At 49.7% G+C, this 27230-nt stretch overlaps 2 protein-coding genes across 2 annotated transcripts in view; one reads left to right on the top strand and one right to left on the bottom strand.

The window, feature by feature from the left end:
- The window catches only part of opn3 (opsin 3), a 57856-nt gene that overhangs the window by 27576 nt on the left and 3050 nt on the right, over nucleotides 1-27230 (bottom strand). The gene's annotated exons all lie outside the window — the stretch shown is intronic.
- Nucleotides 5784-26643, top strand: LOC140426542 (syncytin-1-like). The gene is made up of 2 exons (XM_072511448.1): nucleotides 5784-5991; nucleotides 24608-26643. Exon 2 carries the CDS (start codon nucleotides 24640-24642, stop codon nucleotides 26113-26115), a length of 1476 nt encoding a protein of 491 aa, XP_072367549.1. The 5' UTR covers nucleotides 5784-5991; nucleotides 24608-24639; the 3' UTR covers nucleotides 26116-26643.

Here is a 27230-nt window from a genome sequence, read left to right as displayed (position 1 = left end):
AGACACCGAATTGTGGTCACTATCTCCAAAGTGCTCTCCCACAAACAAATCTAACACTTGGCTCGGTTCATTACCCAATACCAAATCCAATGTGGCCCCTCCTCTTGTCGGCCTATCCACATTGTGTCAGGAAACCCTCCTGCACACATTGTACAAAAACTGCCCAATCCGAACTGTTCGACCTATAGAGGTTCCAATCAATATTTGGAAAGTTAAAGTCACCCATGACAACTGCCCTGAGACCTCCACACCTATCCATAATCTGCTTTGCAATTTCTTCCTCCACATCTCTATTACTATTTGGGGGCCTATAGAAAACTCCTAACAACGTGACCGCTCCTTTCCTATTTCTAACTTCGGCCCATATTACCTCAGTAGGCGGATCCCCTTCCAACTGCCTTTCTGCAGCCATTAAACTATCCCTGATTAACAATGCTACTTATCCACCTTTTTTACCACCTTCCTTAATCTTACTGAACTTCCAACAACCATTCCTGTCCCTGTTCTAACCGTGTCTCCGTAATGGCCACAACATCGTAGTCCCAAGTACCAATCCACGCTCAAAGTTCACCTACCTTATTCCAGATGCTCCTTGCAGTGAAGTAGACACACTTCAACCCACCTTTGTCCAACAGTATACTCCTGCAACCTTGATACCCTCCTCAGTACCTCAATACTCTCATCACTGGCTTCTGGACTACAGCTCATTTTCCCATCCCCCTGACAAATTAGTTTAACCCCCCCGAAGAACATAAGAACTAGGAGCAGGAGTAGGCCATCTGGCCCCTCGAGCCTGCTCCACCATTCAATGAGATCATGGCTGATCTTTTGTGGACTCAGCTCCACTTTCCGGCCTGAACACCATAACCCTTAATCCCTTTATTCTTCAAAAAACTATCTATCTTGATCTTAAAAACATTTAACGAAGGAGCCTCTACTGCTTCACTCGGCAAGGAATTCCATAGATTCACAACCCTTTGGATGAAGAAGTTCCTCCTAAACTCAGTCCTAAATCTACCAAGAGCCGTAGCAAATTTCCCTCCCAGGATATTGGTGCCCCTCTGGTTCAGGTGCAAACCGTCCTGTCTGTACAGGTCCCGCATTCCCCATAATGTGCTCCAATTATCCTCGTAACTGAAACCCTCCCTCCTCCACCATCCCTGCAACCATGTGTTTATCTGCACTCGCTCACTGTTCCTCACCTCGCGAGCATGTGGCACCGGCAACAAACCAGAAATGACAACATGGTTTGTCCTGGCTCACAGCTTCCACCCTAGATCCCGCGCAAACAATTTAAATCTTTCCTACTTACCCAACAGTCACTCTCTGTCCTCACTCCGACCGGATTCAGCTGGAAACTCCCAACAGGAAGTTTTTTTTTTTTTTAAAAATGTCAGCAAGCACTCATGCGTTTCATGTTAATATTTTAGGAGTAAAGTTTAGTTTTGGGACGATTGTTGTTATGAAGGCAACCAGGGGCTGGATTCTTCCACTCCCGCAAGATCGCCACAGGTGGGATGCGTACCACGTAAAGGTCCATTGACCTCGGGCGGGAATTTCTGTTTGCCGGGCTGGTGCAGCTGGAGAATCTCATCCCAAAATTCCGGGCTTTTGAGATTGCCAGAACACAAAAGAAAATGACAGCTGAGCAGGTTACCAATGTTTGTTTAATATAGAATCAAAGAATTTACAGAGCAGATGGAGGCCATTCGGCCCGTCGAGTCTGCACCGGCCCTTGAAAAGAGCACCCTACTTAAGCAATCACCTCTACTCTATCCCCATAACCCCACCAAATCTTTTTTGGACACCAAGGGCAATTTAGCATGGCCAATCCACCCAACCTACACATCTTTGGACATGTGGGAGGAAACTGGAGCACCTGAAGGAAACCCATGCAGACACGGGGAGAACGTGCAGACTCCGCACAGAGTGACCCAAGCTGGGAATCGAACCTGGGACCCTGGAGCTGTGAAGCAACTGTGTTAACCACTGTGCTACCATGCCACCTATCTGTTTGATTCTACTCTGATTCTAAGTAGAAGAGATGGAGCCAGAAAACAGCAGGTGGGCCTACTAAGTTGGAAAACTAGAGACAATGATGTCTACAGTGCTTGAACAGAAGTGCAGCCCAGAGAAATACTTTGTTTTGGGAATCCTGAAAGGTTGCATCATCATTTAGCTGGGAGGAAAGCAGCGTTTCCATCGATCAGAAGGGAAGAGCTGGATATCAAAAAGAGGTACTGCTGTTAGCAGGATAACATGTCTTCAGGGCTCAAGAGAAGACCCAGGATCTATACAATGCAGTTAGGGCTGAGAAAGCAGCAGACGGTCACTGGTCCCATGCTGGAGACAGTTCGGATTCAGAAAAGCCTTCAGGGACATTTATAGCTTGGAGATTGGAGAAACCCAGGGATAGTGCCAGCTTAGTAAATCTAGTGGTCTGGAAAAGATGTGTAATAGTGCCAGCATTTAAAGTCAGGAGTTCAGCTTTACCGTGGAACACAAGTCTCAGGAGAAGAGACGGAGCAGTCATTGGAGACAATCCGCAACTGGAGGGAATTCAGGTGGCCAGATCTTCAAAAGTGGTGGGGAAATCTCTCAAGGGAGACATAGCCATCTCAATGGGTTGCTGAGAGGTTCAGGACATAGTTGTCTCATGTTAGAGTGTTTAAGAGTACAAGATATTGTAGGTTATTTTACTTTTCTGACTTTGTATAGAATCCCTACAGTGCAGAAGGAGGCCATTCAGACCAGAGTCTGCACCGACCCTCCGAAAAGAGCAGATGATGACATCAGCTGCATTCTCTTCCGTCAAAAAATATTCAATTAGATCGGGCAAAACACCTGCAGTTTCCAAATCCACACCAATTAAGTCAAACATCTCAATGCATGCTAACATTTTCTCTTATTATTTCTCTAAACCCCAATGATGTTTGACTGACTGGCCTGTATTTCAGGAGGATTGCCCTTACACCCTCTCTTGGGTCATGTGGAGATGCCATTTAAAAGCTAGTGATTCGAAACAAACCTGTTGGGACTTTAACCTGGTGTTGCAAGACTGCTTACTCTACCTCTCTTGGGTGTCACATTTGCCACTCAAATCCTCTGGCACCTGCCCAGTATCAAGCGAAAATTGGCAGATTATGCAAAGCCTATCCTCCCGCCCCCCTCCCTTAGCAATTTTCATCTAATCTGTTACCTCTATCTCCTTCCCTTCTACATTTTGTCAGTATTCTCTTCCTCAGTAAACACTAATGCAAGGTGCTCGTCTAGCCTTGCACCTTCAAGCATATAATCATTGTCCTGAAAAGGACCTCTTCGTATTAACTGCCAGCAAAATACTTTTTGGTTCCATTTATGTGAACTGCCATTCTATCCTCACTTTGCCAGTCTTACTTTCCTCGCTTACTGTATCTGACCTGGTTCTTGCTCGAAAATTCAGGCACCCACAAGAATCAAGTCGGTTTTCTGACAATTGATCCAGTCAGGAAATAGATAAAATCCTTGTTTGAGGATGCAAAGTTTTCAATGATCACCACCAACAGCGGCTAAAGTTTCTCCTTTATCGTATTTTGTATCCACCCCTCCTCTTTCTCCCGAACACATGCAAACAAATATGACTCATTTATTGCACATGACCATGCGCAAACTACCAGAAATCCTCTGGCCTAAAAGAAAAGGATGTTATTTGATATAGAAATAGTGGACGGGATTCGCTGATCCTGAGGCTAAGTGTTGACGACGTCGTAAACGCCGTCGCGTTTCTCGACGGCGTCAACATGGCCTCAGGAGCAGCGATTTGGACCGCTACAGGGGGCCAGCGCGGCACTGGAGCGACCCACACCGCTCCAGCTGCCGATGCCGGTGTCAGATGGGCACCGCCGGTCTGCGCCCCCCCCCCCACACACCAGGCCGCCCTCGGATGCGTGCATGCCGAGGTCCTGCTGGGTAAGACCAGATGTGAACGCCACTGGCGGGACTCGGATTTTTTGCTTGGCTGCTCGGCCCATGCCGGGTGGAGAATCGCCCTGGGGGGGGGGGGGTGGAGCTGCATAGAGCGGCCCCCCACCCGTGCTGCGCAGATTCTCCGCTCGCCAGAAAATTGGCGGACCAGTAGGAGAATTAGCGGAGCAGCATCGGGGCGGCGGCGCGTGATTCGGCCCGTCCCGCCGCTTGTCCGGCCCGGCCTGGGCTGAGAGAATCCCGCCATTGTATCCCAAACAAAAGTTGCTGGGCTGGCGAAGGAAGGTGCATTGTTCTTGTGCCTGGAGGTCAACTAAACATGACTCAGGCTCTTGAAGAAGGATGAGTGGCTCCCATGAGATACAGGCTACACAATGCTCCAAGCGACCAATGCACAACCTCACACCCTGTGCGGAAACAGATACTTGGCAGGTCAGTGGAGACAAATGTTGCTGTAAATCCTGGAGGCAGCAAAAGCTGGTTTTTTTTTTTTTTTTTTTTAAACTCAATTTTCTAGAGGTTTCTTGATGCATTGGGATGAAGAACAGCAACAGCCATGGAAGGCCAGGGAGATGATGATCAGTGACTGTAGCAATGATCACTTTGTTCCAAGCTAGCTCAACCACTTTTCCTTCCTATTACAACATGTATAAGTCACAAAACTAAGAAACTGCATGGTCTGCTTTTACTCAGCATGAGCAGAGGGATCTAGGTGTCCATGTACATAGATCCCTGAAAGTTGCCACCCAGGTTGATAGGGTTGTGAAGAAGGCCTATGGAGTGTTGGCCTGTATTGGTAGAGGGATTGAGTTCCGGAGTCGGGAGGTCATGTTGCAGCTGTACAGAACTCTGGTCCGGCCGCATTTGGAGTATTGCGTACAGTTCTGGTCACCGCATTATAGGGAGGACGTGGAGGCTTTGGAGCGGGTGCAGAGGAGATTTACCAGGATGTTGCCTGGTATGGAGGGAAAATCTTATGAGGAAAGGCTGATGGACTTGAGGTTGTTTTCGTTGGAGAGAAGAAGGTTAAGAGGAGACTTAATAGAGGCATACAAAATGATCAGGGGGTTGGATAGGGTGGACAGTGAGAGCCTTCTCCCGCGGATGGATATGGCTGGCACGAGGGGACATAACTTTAAACTGAGGGGTAATAGATATAGGACAGAGGTCAGAGGTAGGTTCTTTACGCAAAGAGTAGTGAGGCCGTGGAATGCCCTACCTGCTACAGTAGTGAACTCGCCAACATTGAGGGCATTTAAAAGTTTATTGGATAAACATATGGATGATAATGGCATAGTGTAGATTAGATGGCTTTTGTTTCGGTGCAACATCGTGGGCCAAAGGGCCTGTACTGCGCTGTATTGTTCTATGTTCTATGTTCAAGTAGAATCGAGGCTTTCTATACTTACTTCAAAATGTTAAAAAGTGAGCTATTTATTTAAAGTTTCAGTTCACACAGTGAACTTGTACAGTTATGAAAATTGTATCATGAAAAACTCAAATATAGCATGGACTCAATGGGCTGAATGGTCTCATGCAATTTTGATTTGAAATGGAAATAGGGACCGAATGATCAGTTGACGTCGGCAGTGTGCAGCCCCATCTCTTGGGAACCACTTGTGGTGAACCACTGTATTATATTGTACATACTGTTCTTACTTATGGTACTTACTGTTTGTTACATGTCTGGGTTTGTCCCTGCTGGCTCCGCCCCTCGAGCTCAAGTATAAAGGTCGCGAACCTCCAGCCCTGCCCTCATTCTGGGACCGGCTGCCAGCAGGTGTCTTTTAGCTGATTAAAGCCACAGTTTACTCTTCAGACTCTAATCTGTCGTCATTGATGGTACATCAATTTAATCAGCTAAAATCCATCACTCAAGCCTGATCGCCTGGAGCTGGACCCCCCCCCCCCCAAGCAGCCGACACCACGGCCACGTTTGAACACTGGCTAAGCTGCTTTGAATTTTACATCGATTCCTCCACTGCCGCAGTCGCTGAGACCCACAAGCTGAGAGTCCTCAACTCCCGGGTGAGTCCGCTAGTTTTCTTTCTTATCAGAGACGCTACCTCATACGAGGATGCGATAACACTGTTGAAGGGGCAGTATGTTAAGGAAGTCAACGAGGTGTACACTAGGCATCTCCTTGCCACGAGGCAACAGCGCCCCGGAGAATTGCAAGCTGAATTTCTGCGCGCCTGCGGGTACTCGGCCGGAACTGCAGTTGTAAGGCGGTATTGGCTGTCAAGCACACTGAATTGCTGATCCGGGACGCCTATGTCGCACGCATAAAATCTAATTACATCCGCCAGCGCCTTCTAGAAGGGGGTGCACTCGACCTCCAAGACATCGTACAACTCTCGGACTCGTTGGAAGTGACCTTCCATAACATGGATGCCTACACCTCCGACCACACCTACACCTCCGACCATGCGGCACCCTCGTGGGCGCTGCCATCACCCGAGCCAGGCGCGCCGCAAGTCTGTGCCGCCCAGCGACCCGCCAACTCGGAGGTCCGAAATGTTACTTCTGTGGCCAGGATAAGTACCCCAGACAACGCTGCCCAGCGAGGAGTGCGGAAAGAAGGGCCACTTCTCTAAAGTCTGCCAGGCCCAACCGGTTTCTAAACCCAGCAGCGCTGCGTGTAGCCCGCAGGGAACGCCCCCATCTTCCACGTCATCCGCCACGTGCGTTCCGTGGGGGCCGCCATCTTAGACCCCACCCGCCACGTGCGACCTGTGCGGGCCGCCATCTTAGACGCCACCCGCCACCCGTGGGGGCTGCCATCTTGGAATCACCCACCACCTCCCGGAACCCCTGCTCACCAGAAAGTATACTGGCCTCCGCTACCCTCGATCAGCTCACCCACCTTCCGAAGCTCGCCTCCATCACCCTCGCCCAATCTCGACCTCATCACCGCACTAAATCCATGATGGCCGTCAGGATCAACGGCCACGAGACGACCTGCCTCTTCAACTCCTGGAGCACGGAGAGTTTCATTCACCCAGATACGGTACGGCGCTGCGCCCTCTCAATTTTACCCGCGACCCAGAAAATCTCCCTGGCTTCCGAATCACATTCAGTGGAAGTCCGTGGGTACTGTGTCGCAACCCTTAAAAAATGTCACGCTCTACGTCCTCCCCCAACTCTGCGCTGCCCTACTACAAGGCCTAGATTTCCAGTGCCACCTCAAAAGTCTTACATTGGAGTTCGATGGACCCCTGCCCCCTCTCACCGTCTGTAGCCTCTCAACACTCAAGGTCGCCCCACCCCCGCTCTTTGCTAACCTCACCCCGGACTGTAAGCCCGTCGCCACTAGGAGTAGACGATACAGTGCTCGGGACAGGACATTTATCAGGTCGAAGGTCCAGAGGCTCCTGCGGGAAGGGATCATAAGAGGCCAGTACTAGCCCCTGGAGAGCCCAAGTGGTGGTCATCAAAACTGGGGAGAAGCACCGGATGGTCATCGACTACAGTCAGACCATCAACCGGTACACGCAGCTCGATGCGTACACTCTCCCCCGCATATCTGACATGGTCAATCAGATTGCACAGTACCGAGTCTTCTCCACTATTGACTTGAAGTCCGCATACCACCAGCTCCCTATCCGCCCGGAGGACCGCCAATACACTGCCTTCGAGGCAGATGGCTGCCTCTACCGCTTCCTCAGGGTCCCCTTTGGCGTCACCAATGGAGTCTCGGTCTTCCAACGGGAGATGGACCGAATGGTTGACCAGTACAGGCTGCGGGCCACGTTCCCGTATCTGGATAATGTCACCATCTGCGGCCATGACCAACAGGACCATGACGCTAACCTCCAATGTTTCCTCCACACCGCCAAGCTCCTTAATCTAACATACAATAAGGAGAAATGAGTTTTCCTCACAACCCGCTTAGCCATCCTTGGCTACGTTGTGGAAACTGAGTCAGAGGGCCCGATCCTGACCGCATGCCCCCCCTACTGTAACTTCCACTCACCCTTGCCCCAAGGCCCTGAAGAGATGCCTAGGGTTATTTTCCTATTAAGCCGTGGGTCTCCAATTATGTGGACAAGGCCCGCCCACTCATTAAATCCACTATTTTTCCCCTGACGGCTGAGGCCCGCCTGGCCTTCAACCGCATCAAAACAGATATAGCCAAAGCCACGATGCACGCAGTAGACGAGTCCATCCCGTTCCAAGTGGAGAGCGATGCGTCTGACTTTGCTCTGGCCGCTTCCCTCAACCAGGCGGGTAGGCCCGTGGCTTTCTTCTCCCGTACCCTCCAGGGCTCCCAAATTCGACATTCCTCCGTTGAAAAGGAAGCCCAAGCCATTGTGGAAGCTGTGCGACTTTGGAGGCATTACCTAGCCTGCAGGCGATTCACTCTCCTCACTGACCAACGGTCGGTTGCCTTCATGTTTAAGATCAAGAATGACAAGATCCTAAGGTGGAGGATCGAACTCTCCAACTATAATTATGATATCTTGTATCGACCTGGGAAGCTCAATGAGCCCCCAGATTCCCTATCCAGCGGTACATGTGCCAGCGCACAAGTAGACCGACTTCGGGCCCTCCACAATGACCTCTTGTCACCCAGGGGTCACCCGTATTTTCCATTTTATCAAGGCCCGCAACCTGCCTTACTCCATTGAGGGGGTCAGGACCATGACCAGTGACTGCCAGGTCTGCGCGGAGTGCAAACCAAATTTTTTTTTTTTTTTTTTTTTTTTTTTTTTTTTTAAATTTTTTTTAAAAATATATTTTATTCAAATTTTTTGGCCAAACAAAACAATACAAAGGTTTTCCTTTTTACAACAATAAAACAGTACAAATAACAGTGGCCGTTTTAACAAATAAATAATATATAAACTAAATGGCAACTGCCATATCAAAAATAATAACTCTCCAAAAATAAAATCAAACCATCCATTATACATAACCTAGTACAAATATCTATACAAAAACACCCGAGGACCCACCCCTCCCCCCTGGGTTGCTGCTGCTACCTTCCCATTTCCTTTATCGTTCTGCGAGGTAGTCAATGAATGGTTGCCACCTCCCGGTGAACCCTTGAGCCGAACCCCTTAGTGCGAACTTTATCCGTTCTAGTTTTATATACCCTGCCATGTCATTTATCCAGGTCTCCACGCCCGGGGGTTTGGCTTCCTTCCACATAAGCAATATCCTTCGCCGGGCTACTAGGGACGCAAAGGCCAAGACATCAGCCTCTTTCACCTCCTGCACTCCCAGCTCTTCTGCAACCCCGAATATAGCCAACCCCCAGCCTGGCTCGACCCGGACCCCCACCACCTTCGAAAGCACCTTTGCCACCCCCACCCAGAACCCCTGCAGTGCCGGACATGACCAAAACATGTGGGTGTGGTTTGCTGGGCTTCTCGAGCATCTCCCACACCTATCCTCTACCCCGAAGAATTTACTGAGCCTTGCTCCGGTCATATGCGCCCTGTATAAAACCTTGAATTGTATCAGGCTTAGCCTGGCGCACGAGGACGACGCGTTTACCCTACGTAGGGCATCAGCCCACAGCCCCTCCTCAATCTCTTCCCCCAGCTCTTCTCCCCATTTCCCCTTCAGCTCATCCACCATGATCTCCCCCTCATTTCCCTGTATATATCCAACACCCTACCATCCCCCACCCATGTCCCTGAGATCACTCTATCTTGAATCTCCTGCATCGGGAGCTGCGGGAATTCCCTCACCTGCTGCCTCGCAAAAGCCCTCAGTTGCATGTATCGAAATTCATTCCCTTGGGGCAACCCATATTTTTCCGTCAGCGCTCCCAGACTCGCAAACGTCCCGTCTATGAACAGATCTCTCAGTTGCACAGCCCCAGCTCTCTGCCATGCTCCAAATCCCCCATCCATTCTCCCCGGGACAAACCTATGGTTACTTCTTATCGGGGACCGCACCGAGGCTCCCGTCCTTCCCCTATGTCATCTCCACTGCCCCCAAATTTTTAGTGTTGCCACCACCACTGGACTTGTGGTGTATTTCTTCGGGGAGAACGGCAACGGAGCCGTCACCATTGCTTGTAGGCTGGTTCCTTTGCAGGACGCCATCTCCAATCTCTTCCACGCCGCTCCCTCCCCTTCTCCCATCCACTTACACACCATTGAGATATTGGCGGCCCAGTAGTATTCACTTAGGCTCGGTAGTGCCAGCCCGCCCCCCTATCCCTGCTACGCTGCAAGAACCCCCTCCTCACTCTCGGGGTCTTCCCGGCCCACACAAAACTCATGACACTTTTCTCAATTTTCTTGAAAAAAGCCTTTGTGACCATCACCGGAAGGCACTGAAACACAAAAAGGAATCTCGGGAGGACGACCATTTTGACCGCCTGCACCCTACCCACCAGTGACAGGGGCACCATGTCCCATCTCTTAAAATCCTCCTCCATCTGTTCCACCAATCTTGTTAAATTAAGCCTATGTAAGGTTCCCCAACTCCTGGCTATCTGAATCCCTAAGTACCGGAAATCTCTTGTTACCTTACTCAGCGGTAAGTCATCTATTCCCCTGCTCTGCTCCCCCGGATGCACCACAAACAACTCACCCTTACCCATATTCAATTTGTACCCCGAAAATTCCCCAAACTCCCTGAGTGTCTGCATTATCTCAGGCATCCCCTCCACTGGGTCCACAACATATAGCAATAAATCATCTGCATACAAGGATACCCGGTGCTCTTCTCCTCCCCGGAGTACTCCCCTCCACTTCCTGGAGCCCCTCAGGGGCTCAATCGCCAATGCAAACAGTAACGGAGACAGGGGACACCCGTGAAGACGGAAGTAGTCAGACCTCTGTCTGTTCATGACCACGCTTGCCACCGGGGCCCTATACAGCAGCTGTACCCATCCGATATACCCTTCTCCAAAACCAAATCTCCTCAGCACCTCCCACAGATAATCCCACTCCACTCTGTCGAATGCTTTCTCGGCATCCATCGCCACCACTATCTCCGCCTCCCCCTCTGGTGGGGGCATCATCATTACCTCTAGCAACCTCCGTATGTTCGTGTTCAGCTGTCTCCCCTTAACGAATCCAGTTTGATCCTCGTGGACCACCCCCGGGACACAGTCCTCTATCCTCGTCACCATCACCTTGGCCAGGAGCTTAGCATCTACATTTAAAAGGGAAATGGGCCTGTAGGACCCACACTTTAGCAGGTCTTTTTCCATCTTCAAAAGGAGCGATATCGTTGCCTCCGACATAGTCGGGGGCAGCTGCCCCCTTTCCCTGGCCTCATTAAAGGTACTCGTCAAAAGCGGGGCCAGTAGGTCCATATATTTCCTATAAAATTCCACCAGGAATCCATCCGGTACCGGGGCCTTCCCCGCCTGCATGCTCCCAATCCCTTTTACCACCTCCTCCATCTCAATCTGTGCTCCCAGTCCCGCCCTCTCCTGCTCCTCCACCTTAGGGAATTCCAGCTGATCCAAGAAACACATCATTCCCTCCTTCCCTTCCGGGGGCTGAGCCTTATATAACCTCTCATAAAATGCCTTGAACACCCCGTTCACTCTCTCCGCTCCCAGTTCCATCTCTCCCTTCTCATCTCTCACCCCACCCATCTCCCTCGCTGCTCCCCTCTTCCTCAATTGGTGGGCCAGTAGCCGACTCGCCTTCTCTCCATACTCATACTGTACACCCTGTGCCCTCCTCCACTGTGCCTCTGCCTTACCAGTGGTCAGCAGGTCAAATTCCACATGTAGCCTTTGTCTTTCCCTGTACAGTCCCTCCTCCGGTGCCTCCGCATATTGCCTGTCCACCCTCAAAAGTTCTTTCAACAATCGCTCCCTTTCTTTACCCTCTTGCTTCCCTTTATGTGCCCTTATGGATATCAGTTCCCCTCTAACCACCAGCTTCAACGCCTCCCAGACCACTCCCACCTGAACCTCTCCATTGTCATTAAGCTCCAAGTACCTTTCGATGCACCCCCTCACCATTAAACATACCCCCTCATCCGCCAATAAGCCCATATCCATTCTCCAGAGTGGGTGCTGTTCTTTTTCCTCTCCTACCTCCAGGTCTACCCAATGTGGAGCGTGGTCCGAAATGGCTATGGCCGTATATTCCGTCCCTGTCACCTTCGGAATCAGTGCCCTTCCCAAGACAGAAAAGTCTATCAGTGAGTATACTTTGTGAACATGGGAGAAAAATGAGAACTCCTTACTCCTAGGCCTATTAAATCTCCAGGGGTCGACCCCTCCCATCTGCTCCATAAAGTCCTTGAGCACCCTGGCCGCTGCCGGCCTCCTCCCGGTCCTGGACCTCGACCAGTCCAGCCCTGGATCAAGCACCGTATTGAAGTCTCCCCCCATTACCAACTTTCCCACCTCCAGGTCCGGGATACGTCCCAACATACGCCTCATAAAATTTGCATCATCCCAGTTCGGGGCGTATACATTCACCAAAACCACCGCCTCCCCTTGCAATCTGTCACTCACCATCACATATCTACCCCCACTATCCGCCACTATGGTCTTTGCCTCAAACAGTACCCGTTTCCCCACTAAGATAGCCACCCCCCTGTTCTTCGTATCTAAACTTGAATGAAACACCTGCCCCACCCATCCTTTACGTAGTCTGACCTGGTCTATCAGTTTCAGATGCGTCTCCTGCAACATAACCACATCTGCCTTTAATTTCTTTAGGTGTGCGAGTACCCGTGCCCTTTTAATCGGCCCGTTCAGCCCTCTCACGTTCCACGTGATCAGCCGGGTTGGGGGGGGGGCTCTTTTACACCCCCCCCCCCCCTTGTCGACTAGCCATCCCCTTTTTTAACCCAGCTCCTCACCCGGTTCCCACGTACCCGTATATCCCCCCGACGGTGCCCTCCCGCCTCGACCACCCCATCCCATAACAGCTCCCCCTTCCTCTTAGCAGCAGCAACCCAGTTAAACCTTCCCTCCCCACCCCCCCCCCCCCCTCTGCTAGATCCCCCTCTAGCGTAGTTGCACCCCCCATGTTGCTCCCAGAAGTCTGGCTGACCTCGGCTTCCCTCCTTGTCCTCGGCCCCCACTGTGAGAGGCCCCCTCCCCCTGTTCCCGCCATAATTACCATACTGCGGGAACAAAGCCCGCGTTTCCCACTCGGCCCCGCCCCTAATGGCCGGCGCCCACAGTTCCTCATACTCCCACCCCCCCCCAACATGGGGAAGAGAGAAAAGTTACAGGATCGCAAAATTAACAAGTTGAAAAATCATCCCCCCCCCCTTTTCTCGCTCCACATAATCACCCCACCACTTTGTCCCCAAAGTTCTTTCTCTCGCCAGACTATTCCAGCTTCTCGTCCACAATGAATGTCCACGCCTCTTCTGCCATCTCAAAGTAGTGGTGCTTCCCTTGGTGTGTGACCCACAATCTCGCCGGTTGCAACATTCCAAACTGGATCTTCTTTTTGTGAAGCACCGCCTTAGCCCAATTAAAACTTGCCCTCCTTCTCGCCACCTCCGCACTCCAATCCTGGTATACGCGGATCACCGCGTTCTCCCACCTACAGCTCCGAGTTTTCTTCGCCCATCTGAGGACCGTCTCTCTGTCATTGTAGCGGAGAAACCTCACCACTATAGCTAGAGGTATTTCTCCAGCCTTCGGTCTTCGCGCCAGAACTCGATAAGCTCCCTCCACCTCCAAGGGCCGGTCGGGGCCTCCGATCCCATTAGCGAGTGAAGCATCGTGCTCACATATGTCCTGACGTCCGCCCCTTCGGGAAGACCTAGAACTCTTAAATTCTTCCTCCTCTAATTATTCTCCAGTACTTCCAACCTTTCCACACACCTTGTGTGCTGTGCCTCGTGCGTCTCTGTCTTCACCACCAGGCCCTGTATTTAGTCTTCATTTTCAGCAGCCTTTGCCTTCACGACCCGAAGCTCCAGCTCTTGGGTCCTCTGCTCCTCCTTTAGCCCTTCAAATCGCCTGTAATAATCGGGGCCAACAGCTCCTTCTTCAACTCCTTCTTCAGCTCTTCCACACAGCGCCGCAGGAACTCTTGTTGGTCCGGGCCCCATAACAAAGGGCCACCTTCCGACGCCATCTTGCTTTGAGCTTCCCTTCCTTGCCGCTGCTCCAGAGGATCCTCCGCAATCCGGCCGCTATCCTCTCCCTTATCCATGCGTGTCCGGGGGGATTCCCTTCTGGTTTACCGCACAGTGTTTTTGGCCGTTTAAATTGCCGTTGGGGCTCCTATCAAGAGCCCAAAAGTCCGTTCCAACGGGAGCTGCCGAAACGTGCGACTTAGCTGGTCATCGCCGCACCCGGAAGTCGCAAACCGCATTTCTATCGGCCGAATAGAGCACACCTGGTAAAGGCCTCCCACCCCTTTGAGCGCCTCAGCATCGATTTCAAAAGGCCCTTCCCCTGACCGTAATGTGTACTTTCTCAACATCATTGAGGAGTACTCACGTTTCCCTTTCGCCATCCCGTACCCTGACATGACCTCTGCCACAGTCATCAAGGTCCTGCACGGCCTCTTCACCTTGTTCGGTTTCCCCACTTACATCCATAACGATCGGGGTTGCTCCTTCATGAGTGATGAGCTGCGTCAGTTCCTACTTAGCAAGGGCATCGCCTCAAGCAGGACTACCAGCTACAACCCCCGGGGGAACGGGCAGGTGGAGAGGGAGAACGCGATGGTCTGGAAGGCCGTCCTTCTTGCCCTACGGTCTAGAGGTCTCCCCGTCTCCCCCTGGCAGGAGGTCCTTCCCGATGAGCTCCACTCCATCCGGTCGCTCCTGTGTACCGCCACCAATGTGACCCCTCATGAGGGGATGTTTGCCTTCCCCAGGATGTCCACCTCGGGGGTCTCGCTCCCATCCTCCTCCGGAAGCATGCGAGGAGTCACAAGTCGGATACCCTGGTCGAATGGGTCCTTCTCCTCCACGCTAACCCCCAATATGCCTACGTGGCACACCATGACGGGCCGAAGGACACAGTCTCCCTTCGGGACTTGGCACCCGCAGGTTCCCCAGCGACCATCACCACTACCCCCGACTCTACACTGTCTCCTTCCGTTGCTACTCACGACTCTACACCGTCTCCTTCCGTTGCTACTTAACCGGAAGATGACACGCTCCTGGATACGCAGGCCTCAACACTTCATCCGACACCAGTGTCCTCACCACAGCCGGGACTGAGGCAATCACAGCGATAGGTCAGAGCCCCCGACAGACTCAATCTCTAATTCAATCTGTCCACTTCACCCCCACCGGACTCTTTTTTAAACAGAGGGTGAATGTGGTGAACCACTGTATTATATTGTACATACTGTTCTTACTTATGGTACTTACTGTTTGTTACATGTCTGGGTTTGTCCCTGCTGGCTCCGCCCCTCGGGCTCAAGTATAAAAGGTGGCTGACCTCCAGCCCTGCCCTCATTCTTGAACCGGCTGCCAGCAGGTGTCTTTTAGCTGATTAAAGCCACAGTTTACTCTTCAGACTCTAATCTGTCGTCATTGATGGTACATCACCACTCCAACAAACACTGATCAGGATAACAACATAACTGATTGACAGATCACCAGGAAACTTCATCGGATCTCAAATATCCAAGATGACGCCGCAGCGAGGCGTCACTCTGCGAGCTCTCCCCAACAGATCCACTTTTTCCCGTTCTAATCTTTTAAAATTTAATTCTAAGACTAACCTCTCTCTTTTATCTCTTCTTGCAAGCTTGAACATCCTCCAAGGCCAGTGGAGACCTTTTGACCCCCCCCAACCTGACCTCCACGACCTGGAGGCGGATCAGGCCCAAACCGGAAGTGAAGCCCCAACCTCGATTTGGAGCCGACCCTGACCTCGGAGCTCCCAACCCGGCCTAACAACCGACGCCAGCCCCCAGATCGCCCGGCCCAGTCCCCGGAGCTCCCGACCCGACCCCCGACAGCAAGACCCGACCCAACTCGACCCCGAAGACACGCCCAGCGACCGGAGGGGCCCGCCCAGCAACCCGACCTACCTGGAGATGGAAGAAAGCAAAATCCACGTGGAGGCCCGACCGGGACTACTTCAAGACCCGACCCAGGAGTGCCCAGGGAGGAACAGACCACAGGACTGAGCTCAAACTGCCTCAGGAAGCCCCTACCCACAACCCAGGACCCCCGAAATGGCGGAGACCCTGCGCGAGGACACCCGAACGCGCGGCAAGGTATTCCGGTGCCCGCAGAACGCCAGGACCCATCCGGATCGCAAACATGCCCCCCTAGCAGCCCCTCTACCTCAACCAGCGCCCGGGACCCTGCCGGATGCGACACCAGAAATGTAACTAGCATCCTGGTCCCCGCCAGTGCCCTGGACCCCGCCAGTCGCAACCACCTACCTTCCACAAGGTCAAACTTCTCCCATAGGATCCCAGGATCATCCAGCCGCAGCCACCATCCGAGGAAGTGAGGGAAACGCGGTGGTCTACAGGTTAGACTGAAGCAATGCGGTTTCAGACCCCTCTCCCCAGCATACTTCTGGCAAACTTCCAAGCGATCGAAAACATACTGGATGAACTTATCGCCAGACTGACCTCTGAGGGAAGTAAGAGACTGCTGTGTGCTCTGTTTCACAGAGACATGGCTCACCCCCACCTCACCGGACTATCCCATACAACCTGAAGGCTTTTCAATTCACCGGGCGGACCGCACCGCGTCATCAGGCAAAGTGAAGGGTGGAGGGGTTTGCCTCCTCATCAGCTCCTCTTGGTGCTTTGATGTGACGACCTACTGCCCCGCGGACCTGGAATACCTGACCGTGAAGTGCCGCCCATACTATCTTCCACGTGAGTTTGAGAGTTTGCTGATGATCGATAAATGAGAGTTTGGCTCAAGATGGATTGGAACTTTGAGAAAAACAAAACGTTAGGTAAAGCTTTGTGTGAAGAAATGTCAAGACAGACCCTTACAGGCTTCTGATGGCAAGCTGAGGAATGTCAAGATAGGCTGTCAAAGGCTTCTGATAACAAGGTTGTTTTGAACCAGACAAAAGTGCAATAACGGCCTTGGGAATGGGTGCACTAGGCTTAAAGATAATTATGATTGAGGGGGGCTGAATTATAATTGAGCTGAGAGCACAGATAGGAATGCGAGGGAGCTGCCCTCAGAAATGAACTAAAAATGTATAAATCCTGCTGTTAGATGTATTGACTTGGGCTTGCTATTGTGACTCTGGAGAGACACAGTGATCATAGCTCCGGCGCCGAGAAATAAACATGTTAAAGTAACAAGGTGTTCGACTGATCATTTCATCCGGACTGGCTGCAAGAGAATCCTCATTTGGTGTCAGAAGTGGGATTTCACAGGAGCCTTCCTGGAACCTGACGGCGTAACAGACTGATCGCATTCGGACGCTGAGGAGGGAATTGCGCACCAAACGCGAGTACCCTTGTTACCACTTTGGTTTCCTCCTCTGCTGTCCCGAGTGTGGCCACGCCCTGCTGTTCGGTTTCGGTGACGACTCTGACGAAATCAAAGCAGTCCGGCGAACCTGTTACGAAGAAGGGTTGGTGTTAAAGTTCCCTGGAAAGGGAATCGGGGAAGAGGAAGGGGAAAGAAAGGGAATCGGGGAAGAGGAAGGGGAAAGAAAGGGAATCGGGGAAGAGGAAGGGGAAAGAAAGGGAATCGGGGAAGAGGAAGGGGAAAGAAAGGGAATCGGGGAAGAGGAAGGGGAAAGAAAGGGAATCGGGGAAGAGGAAGGGGAAAGAAAGGGAATCGGGGAAGAGGAAGGGGAAAGAAAGGGAATCGGGGAAGAGGAAGGGGAAAGAAAGGGAATCGGGGAAGAGGAAGGGGAAAGAAAGGGAATCGGGGAAGAGGAAGGGGAAAGAAAGGGAATCGGGGAAGAGGAAGGGGAAAGAAAGGGAATCGGGGAAGAGGAAGGGGAAAGAAAGGGAATCGGGGAAGAGGAAGGGGAAAGAAAGGGAATCGGGGAAGAGGAAGGGGAAAGAAAGGGAATCGGGGAAGAGGAAGGGGAAAGAAAGGGAATCGGGGAAGAGGAAGGGGAAAGAAAGGGAATCGGGGAAGAGGAAGGGGAAAGAAAGGGAATCGGGGAAGAGGAAGGGGAAAGAAAGGGAATCGGGGAAGAGGAAGGGGAAAGAAAGGGAATCGGGGAAGAGGAAGGGGAAAGAAAGGGAATCGGGGAAGAGGAAGGGGAAAGAAAGGGAATCGGGGAAGAGGAAGGGGAAAGAAAGGGAATCGGGGAAGAGGAAGGGGAAAGAAAGGGAATCGGGGAAGAGGAAGGGGAAAGAAAGGGAATCGGGGAAGAGGAAGGGGAAAGAAAGGGAATCGGGGAAGAGGAAGGGGAAAGAAAGGGAATCGGGGAAGAGGAAGGGGAAAGAAAGGGAATCGGGGAAGAGGAAGGGGAAAGAAAGGGAATCGGGGAAGAGGAAGGGGAAAGAAAGGGAATCGGGGAAGAGGAAGGGGAAAGAAAGGGAATCGGGGAAGAGGAAGGGGAAAGAAAGGGAATCGGGGAAGAGGAAGGGGAAAGAAAGGGAATCGGGGAAGAGGAAGGGGAAAGAAAGGGAATCGGGGAAGAGGAAGGGGAAAGAAAGGGAATCGGGGAAGAGGAAGGGGAAAGAAAGGGAATCGGGGAAGAGGAAGGGGAAAGAAAGGGAATCGGGGAAGAGGAAGGGGAAAGAAAGGGAATCGGGGAAGAGGAAGGGGAAAGAAAGGGAATCGGGGAAGAGGAAGGGGAAAGAAAGGGAATCGGGGAAGAGGAAGGGGAAAGAAAGGGAATCGGGGAAGAGGAAGGGGAAAGAAAGGGAATCGGGGAAGAGGAAGGGGAAAGAAAGGGAATCGGGGAAGAGGAAGGGGAAAGAAAGGGAATCGGGGAAGAGGAAGGGGAAAGAAAGGGAATCGGGGAAGAGGAAGGGGAAAGAAAGGGAATCGGGGAAGAGGAAGGGGAAAGAAAGGGAATCGGGGAAGAGGAAGGGGAAAGAAAGGGAATCGGGGAAGAGGAAGGGGAAAGAAAGGGAATCGGGGAAGAGGAAGGGGAAAGAAAGGGAATCGGGGAAGAGGAAGGGGAAAGAAAGGGAATCGGGGAAGAGGAAGGGGAAAGAAAGGGAATCGGGGAAGAGGAAGGGGAAAGAAAGGGAATCGGGGAAGAGGAAGGGGAAAGAAAGGGAATCGGGGAAGAGGAAGGGGAAAGAAAGGGAATCGGGGAAGAGGAAGGGGAAAGAAAGGGAATCGGGGAAGAGGAAGGGGAAAGAAAGGGAATCGGGGAAGAGGAAGGGGAAAGAAAGGGAATCGGGGAAGAGGAAGGGGAAAGAAAGGGAATCGGGGAAGAGGAAGGGGAAAGAAAGGGAATCGGGGAAGAGGAAGGGGAAAGAAAGGGAATCGGGGAAGAGGAAGGGGAAAGAAAGGGAATCGGGGAAGAGGAAGGGGAAAGAAAGGGAATCGGGGAAGAGGAAGGGGAAAGAAAGGGAATCGGGGAAGAGGAAGGGGAAAGAAAGGGAATCGGGGAAGAGGAAGGGGAAAGAAAGGGAATCGGGGAAGAGGAAGGGGAAAGAAAGGGAATCGGGGAAGAGGAAGGGGAAAGAAAGGGAATCGGGGAAGAGGAAGGGGAAAGAAAGGGAATCGGGGAAGAGGAAGGGGAAAGAAAGGGAATCGGGGAAGAGGAAGGGGAAAGAAAGGGAATCGGGGAAGAGGAAGGGGAAAGAAAGGGAATCGGGGAAGAGGAAGGGGAAAGAAAGGGAATCGGGGAAGAGGAAGGGGAAAGAAAGGGAATCGGGGAAGAGGAAGGGGAAAGAAAGGGAATCGGGGAAGAGGAAGGGGAAAGAAAGGGAATCGGGGAAGAGGAAGGGGAAAGAAAGGGAATCGGGGAAGAGGAAGGGGAAAGAAAGGGAATCGGGGAAGAGGAAGGGGAAAGAAAGGGAATCGGGGAAGAGGAAGGGGAAAGAAAGGGAATCGGGGAAGAGGAAGGGGAAAGAAAGGGAATCGGGGAAGAGGAAGGGGAAAGAAAGGGAATCGGGGAAGAGGAAGGGGAAAGAAAGGGAATCGGGGAAGAGGAAGGGGAAAGAAAGGGAATCGGGGAAGAGGAAGGGGAAAAAAAAGGGAATCGGGGAAGAGGAAGGGGAAAAAAAAGGGAATCGGGGAAGAGGAAGGGGAAAAAAAGGGAATCGGGGAAGAGGAAGGGGAAAAAAGGGAATCGGGGAAGAGGAAGGGGAAAAAAAGGGAATCGGGGAAGAGGAAGGGGAAAAAAAGGGAATCGGGGAAGAGGAAGGGGAAAAAAAGGGAATCGGGGAAGAGGAAGGGGAAAAAAAGGGAATCGGGGAAGAGGAAGAGGAAAAAAGGAATCGGGGAAGAGGAAGAGGAAGAGGAAAAAAAGGAATCGGGGAAGAGGAAGGGGAAAAAAAGGAATCGGGGAAGAGGAAGGGGAAAAAAAGGAATCGGGGAAGAGGAAGAGGAAAAAAAGGAATCGGGGAAGAGGAAGAGGAAGAGGAAGGGGAAAAAAAGGAATCGGGGAAGAGGAAGAGGAAGAGGAAGAGGAAGAGGAAGAGGAAGAGGAAGAGGAAGAGGAGGAGGAGGAGGAGGAGGACGACGACGACGACTTCCTAAACAGTCCGGGTTGGAGTCCCTGGGAGGTTAAAATCCTTCCTAAAGAACCGGGTTAGAAACCTTGGGGGGTTAGAGTCCTTCCCCTAAATAGTCCGAGTTGGAGTACCAGGGCTCCTTAAATCTCTGGGTAGGTAAATGAGTGATGATGATCCTTAGGGTTGCCTAATACCTTTGCGATAAAAGGTGATTTTCGATAAATAAGTATATCAACCGGTGTCGAGACTTGTTCGACACTTCGGGTTGATCAGATTGAATATTACGGAGAACGGATAACTCTGTCCAAATTATATATTATAAAATTTAAATGAGGGTGCGGATAACACCTAAAGAAAACATAATAAACAGGGCTTGACCGTTGCGTGTCCTGCCGGAACAATTTCTTAAATCTGTTAGTTCTGCCTTTAATTCTCTGAGTCTGTCTGTCTGTTAGTTCTGTCTTTGATTCACTGTCAGACTGTTTAAAATCAGTCCCCTCTCTCTCGCCTTTCATGTTTCATTTCCAGACTTTGACCTTCTAAAAATCACTTTCGAACAGTTTGATTTAGCCTTTTGATTGGGCAATGGGGCAGGATAACCCCGTTTAAATTCTTGATTGAACAGGCGATTTAGGATCGCTACCAAAATTAAATAGGAAACCACAAGGATCATCCGAGGATAGGAGACAATGGGTAATACTTTAGATAGCACAGCTGATAGTGGAAGCGCCCTTCAAACTCTTTGTGAACAGTATCCGGAACATTCTAAACAATTGCGACAGCTGTCCGGAGAATTGCATAAAAACCTAGGGAAAGAACAGTGGCCTCTAGGAGGACCGAAAGATCTGCCTACTGTTCTAGGGGCACAGCAACTTATTTGGCAACATAATCGAAGTTCGATGGCAAAAAAGCTGATTGTCCTATGGCGTGAATATTGCCAAAAACTAAAAGATGCATCTCTATTAGCCAGCTGGCAGGCAAATGCTTTAAAATTGGGGATAGAATTAACCGAGGGTGGAATTGTTAAAACTGCGGAAGTCCTAAAAAATAAAAAAAAAAAATAAAAAAAAAAAAAAATAAAAAAAAAAAAAAAGAGTGCGCCCATAAAAAACGGGCACGATCTCCTGGGTCCAAGCCGCCGCAATCGCAACCTAGTCCATACGGACAAATGGCCGGCCTTGCCTTGACCGAGGGAGACGATGAGGATGACCCTGAAAATTGGCACTATAGGGGACGACCGACCGTTACACCGCCACTACGACCGCCTCCACCTTACATTCCCAGGGTTCTGATTGTAGTTTAAACTGTTCTAAAACAAATGATGTTTCAGACAAAAAAAAAACCTCTTTATTCCTCTGGTGTGACCATGTTAGAAATTACATTAAAGATGTGTACATTCAAGCCCTTTATCCACCGCTCCCCCGCCACTATCACCACCTCCACCGTCGCAAGGAGGTCCGGCGACTCGCACTCATTCTAAAACCCATGCTAATCAATTCCCACAGATGAATCAAGAGTTAGTCCTGGGAAAAGAGGGGGCACTAGAGGTGGATTTCCCTGATTACCCAGACGATTATCAGCCGCAGTGTCAGTTTCCCGTCCGGCAAGTTTCCAATATAGCATACAACCCTGCCAACCCCCGGGGCCTAACAACCAGGCATTTCAAAATAATTATTATAATTAATAAATTAATCACATTTGATACTACTGATTCAGTATTAATAAATTATACAATATAATACAGTCAAACAGTTGATTGATCAGTAACATTTCAATAATAGTATTTCAGCTCAAATTCATCGATTGGGGGTACAGTTGGAAGATAAATTGGGGTGGATCAAGTTTTTTGATTTCTTTTTGGATATGTAATGCCAAATCTTTAACTTCTTTAGAGTTATTGGGAATGAAAGTACAACATTCTGCACTTTGACATCTTCTGGATTATACACAAAAGCTTGTTGAAAGGGTTAATTTTCTTGCAGAGACAAAAAGAGGCGTATAGCTTGGAATGATGCCATTCGCATCTCCAAACTTTAAAAAAAAAAATTTGTCACTCAAATGGACTGGGAGTAAAAGTTGGATTGCTGCCAAATTCCCGTTATCAGGTGTCCTTGAACGATCTGTTCCTTTTAATCAGAGTTGTTTTGGTTTTTGTAAAACCAGCTTCCATTGTTTGAAGTTTTAATTTCCAGGCTAATTCTAAACATTTATTTTAAAATATCAAACACAATAACTTATTAAACATATAGGTTTTCTGTAGATGAATTCGTCGATTCTATTAAAGAAGGCACTACTAGCCAGATATGTTGGTTTCTTAAAATTAATAAAGCAATATTCAGAATAATGACAGTTCTCTTAAGTTGACAGTTCTTGACTATCCCTGTAGAATTCACTAGAGGCACTTATACAGAATCTTATTCGGCAACAAGCTGATTCACCAAATGCTGATCTGAACCTATTCACCGATGGTAGTTCATCCATCGGTGAAAGGGGGGATAGATTATCAGGGTATGCAATTGTTAACCAACAAGGAGAAACGCTTGAAGCAGCAGCATTCGAAATTCCCTTTTCCGCTCAACAGGCTGAACGTCTTGCACTCATTCGAGCTTGTGTATTAGGGAAAGATAAAATTGTAAATATCTACACTGATTCCAAATATGCCTTTGGGGTCACACACGATTTTGGCCAATTATGGAAAAACAGGGGATTTCTGACGTCAGCAGGTGCTCCGATATCTCATAAACAATTAGTTACACAATTATTACAAGCTCTAATGCTTCCAAAACAGATTGCGGTTATAAAATGTGCAGCACATACAAATGGAAAAACTTTAGTGGATGTGGGCAATAGGCAGGCGGACCATCAGGCCAAAGAGGCTTCTCGCTTAAAAGGCATGGTGGTCCCCAAAATGATGAGCTAGACTAAAAACCTAGATAGTCAGTCTCCCTCTGAAAAGCCAATGCCGACCATCACTGACGTCATTCAATTACAGGAGGACGCTCCTGGCTGTGTAAAAAGACTATGGGAAGAATTGGGATGTTGTTATGATCCTGTAAACAAATTGTGGGTCACCCCGGCAGGGCAGACTTGTATGCCCGATGCATTGGCAGCCTGGGTTACCGAATGTATTCACTTTGCAACTCATTGTGGTGCGTGAGCTACGGGTGATGTATTGCTTAAAACATGGTGGCATCCACGACTGCAAGATATAGCACAAAACATTAGCAGTCGTTGCCTAGTATGTCAGCAGTATAATCCTGGTAAAGCAATACCCTGTGAAATGGGCAAAACCCCGCTACCGGAAGGTCCCTTTGAGACACTCCAGATGGATTACATTGAGTTGGAAAGATGCCAATGTTATAAATATGTATTAATTATTGTTGATGTATTTAGTAAGTGGATAGAAGCTTACCCCACTGTAGATAACAAAGCTTCCACAGTAGTAAAAGTTTTGATGAGAGAAATTGTTCCTAGATTTGGGATTCCATATCGATTAAGCTCTGATAATGGACCTCATTTTGTGGCACAGATTAACAAAGAATTTTGTGCTCAGCTGGGCATAAAACAACAGTTGCACTGTGCATATAGGCCACAAGCAGCAGGAATGGTGGAGCGCGCCAACCAGACATTGAAAACCAAACTAGCCAAATTACAGGCTGAGACAGGCGCTACCTGGCTCAAACTATGACCCATTGCCCTTTTTCAAATTCGCGCTACACCCGCAGGAAAAACTCGATTAAGCCCTGCTGAGATATTGTACGGAAGGCCTTTTCACACTCCATGGGATCAGGACAAACCAAAAAAGGTCAACTTTCACCACATGACCACGGAAATGGCCAATTACGTTATAGCTCTAACAAAGGCTTTAAAGGGTCTCCACTCGCGGGTCCGAGCAGCCAGTGGGGAAGTACCCCCTTTATCCAGTACTGTCACCATTCACCCAGGCAAGTACGTTATGATCCGGAACTGGGTTCGGAAAGGGCTGGAACCACGATAGGAAGGACCGTTTCAGGTTCTCCTAACTACCCCTACAGCCGTGAAAGTGGAAGGCCGAAATGCTTGGATTCACATTCACCATTGTAAGAGTGTAGCATTGTAAGAGTGTAGCAATGCAATAGAGACTAACTCTTTTTCTTAAGTTCTAGGGGGACGATAAAGTTGAATTGTGGTCATGAATATCGTTCTTGTCGCTCTGACCTTGGTCGGTCTCATAATCCTGGAAGGAGAAACTATACAAAAGGTCTGTCAGCCCCAGCGAAGGAGCCCTCACCATCTTTGCCAAGGGGACACCCTGCATTGCGCTAACCGAAACCGGCAAAGGATATCATGGACCATGATGCCCGTTGTCCGATGTGCAGCTCAGTTCCTGCGGAAGGGCCAAAACCGGCCCTTGGATACGACACACCGGCATCGCCTATCCTGCAACCGGCATGCCTGCAAATGGGATTATGGATGCAGGCACAAAGACAGAACAATGCCGTTACAATGTGACTTTCAGAAGCAACTATCCCGGGCTAAACGAGAACTGCATGTGAACACTTATTTGTATATGTCTTATGTGTACGCAAAGGATATGAATGTTTCTAGCTGCTGGGTTTGTACCCATGTTCCGACACATGCAAAAGGGGGAATCCCCCTCCGACCAATCCCTTTTAATCTGAACGAATCAATAGAATGGTGGATCTATCAAAACCTTTCTCGTAACACCCCTAACGTAATAAATGCTGCCCACTTGAGATCCTTTGTGGGTTGGTATCAACCAAGTTATGACCGATCTCTTTCACCCCCATTTCTGACCCTCACTAATTCCTCAACAAGTAGGCTTGAGGGAACTTTTTGCATATACAGAAACTTGAAAGCGGGGACCTTTGTAGGCAACAGCCAATGTAACCAACCATGGCAAGTCAGGCATTCACCTACTATCAAAACCATGACCATGTACAATGGGACGTATTTTATTTGTGGCCACAAGGCTTACCCCTGGTTACCAGAGAATTGGACAGGATCCTGTTATTTGGGATACGTTGTTCCCTACGTGCACCATCTCACTAGTTTAAGGAATCACCCTCACCTGAAGCGGCAAAAGAGCTCAATAACTGAAACGCAGCGATTCTTTGGGACCCTGCTTCCCCCTATCGGGGTAGCTCTTGCAATAAAGGAAATAAGCAAGATAGCAAAAATCCTGGAAGAGGTAGCAAACGACACCACTGAAGCATTGACTGAGATAAATAATGAAATGGTGGCAATAAGAACCGTAGCCCTACAAAACCGAATGGCCCTCGATTACCTCCTTGCAAACAAAGGTGGGACTTGTACCATGATCGGTTCGGAATGTTGCACCTACATCCCCGATAGTTCGGAGAACATCACCCACCTCGTGGATCATATCCGCAAAGAGGTTAAGAAACTGCATGAAATATCAAGAGATGGGTGGTTAGATTGGTTGTTTGCCGGATCATGGGGGTCTTACCTAGTGCATGGATTGATAATCCTGGTAGTTGTAATACTTGTAATAATGATGCTTAGCTTCCTGGTGAAATGCTTGTGTAAAAGTGTCAGTGCAGCAGTAATTTCTCAACAGTTAATGCAGCAACATGAAGTGCGCCTTGAAGAGTTAATGGATGTGAAAAAAAGTGCAGAGGAATGAGGAAATGATCGAAATGCAAATAGAATGGGAGAGATTGAGACGATTGACTATGGATTAGAAGTTATCATGAAATGATAAAAGGGGGGAAATGAGAGTTTGCTGATAATCGATAAATGAGAGTTTGGCTCAAGATGGATTGGAACTTTATGGGAAAAACAAAATGTTAGGTAAAGCTTTGTGTGAAGAAATGTCAGACAGACCCTTACAGGCTTCTGATGGCAAGCTGAGGAATGTCAAGATAGGCTGTCAAAGGCTTCTGATAACAAGGTTGTTTTGAACTAGACAAAAGTGCAATAACGGCCTTGGGAATGGGTGCACTAGGCTTAAAAGATAATTATGATTGAGGGGGGCTGAATTATAATTGAGCTGAGAGCACAGATAGGAATGCGAGGGAGCTGCCCTCAGAAATGAACTAAAAATGTATAAATCCTGCTGTTAGATGTATTGACTTGGGCTTGCTATTGTGACTCTGGAGAGACACAGTGATCATAGCTCCGGCGCCGAGAAATAAACATGTTAAAGTAACAAGGTGTTCGACTGATCATTTCATCCGGACTGGCTGCAAGAGAATCCTCAAATTCACTTCAGCCATTATCACAGCGGTCTACATCCCACCCCAGGCAGAAGGGAGGAAGGCGCTGGGAGAACTGTACACAGTTATAAACAACTACGAAGCAGAACACCCGGAGGGCTTGTTCATCATGGCCGGAGACTTTAACAAGGCCAACCTCAATAGTGTACTGCCAAGATTCCACCAGCACATCTCCTGTCCCACCAGAGGTGACAACACTCTTGACCACTTGCTACTCAAAAATCAAGGGCGCCTACCGTTCCATCGCACTTTGGGAAATCAGACCAGTAACAGCCTCCCCGAACAGGCGCCGGAATGTGGCGACTAGGGGCTTTTCACAGTAACTTCATTTGAAGCCTACTTGTGACAAGCGATTTTCATTTCATTTAATCTGTCCTTCAGTAGGGAGTCAATCTCGTGATTGAGCCATGGTTTCCGGTTGGGGAACGTACGTGCTGCTTTCTTTGGCATGCAGTCGTCCACACATTTGCTGATGAAGTCTGTGATGGTGGTGGCATACTCATTTAAGTTGGTCGCTGAGTTC

Source organism: Scyliorhinus torazame, chromosome 1, assembly GCF_047496885.1.
Source record: "Scyliorhinus torazame isolate Kashiwa2021f chromosome 1, sScyTor2.1, whole genome shotgun sequence".
NCBI lineage: Eukaryota > Metazoa > Chordata > Chondrichthyes > Carcharhiniformes > Scyliorhinidae > Scyliorhinus > Scyliorhinus torazame.
Note: the sequence above shows the minus strand (reverse complement) of the source record. Positions and strands in the feature narration are given on the sequence as shown.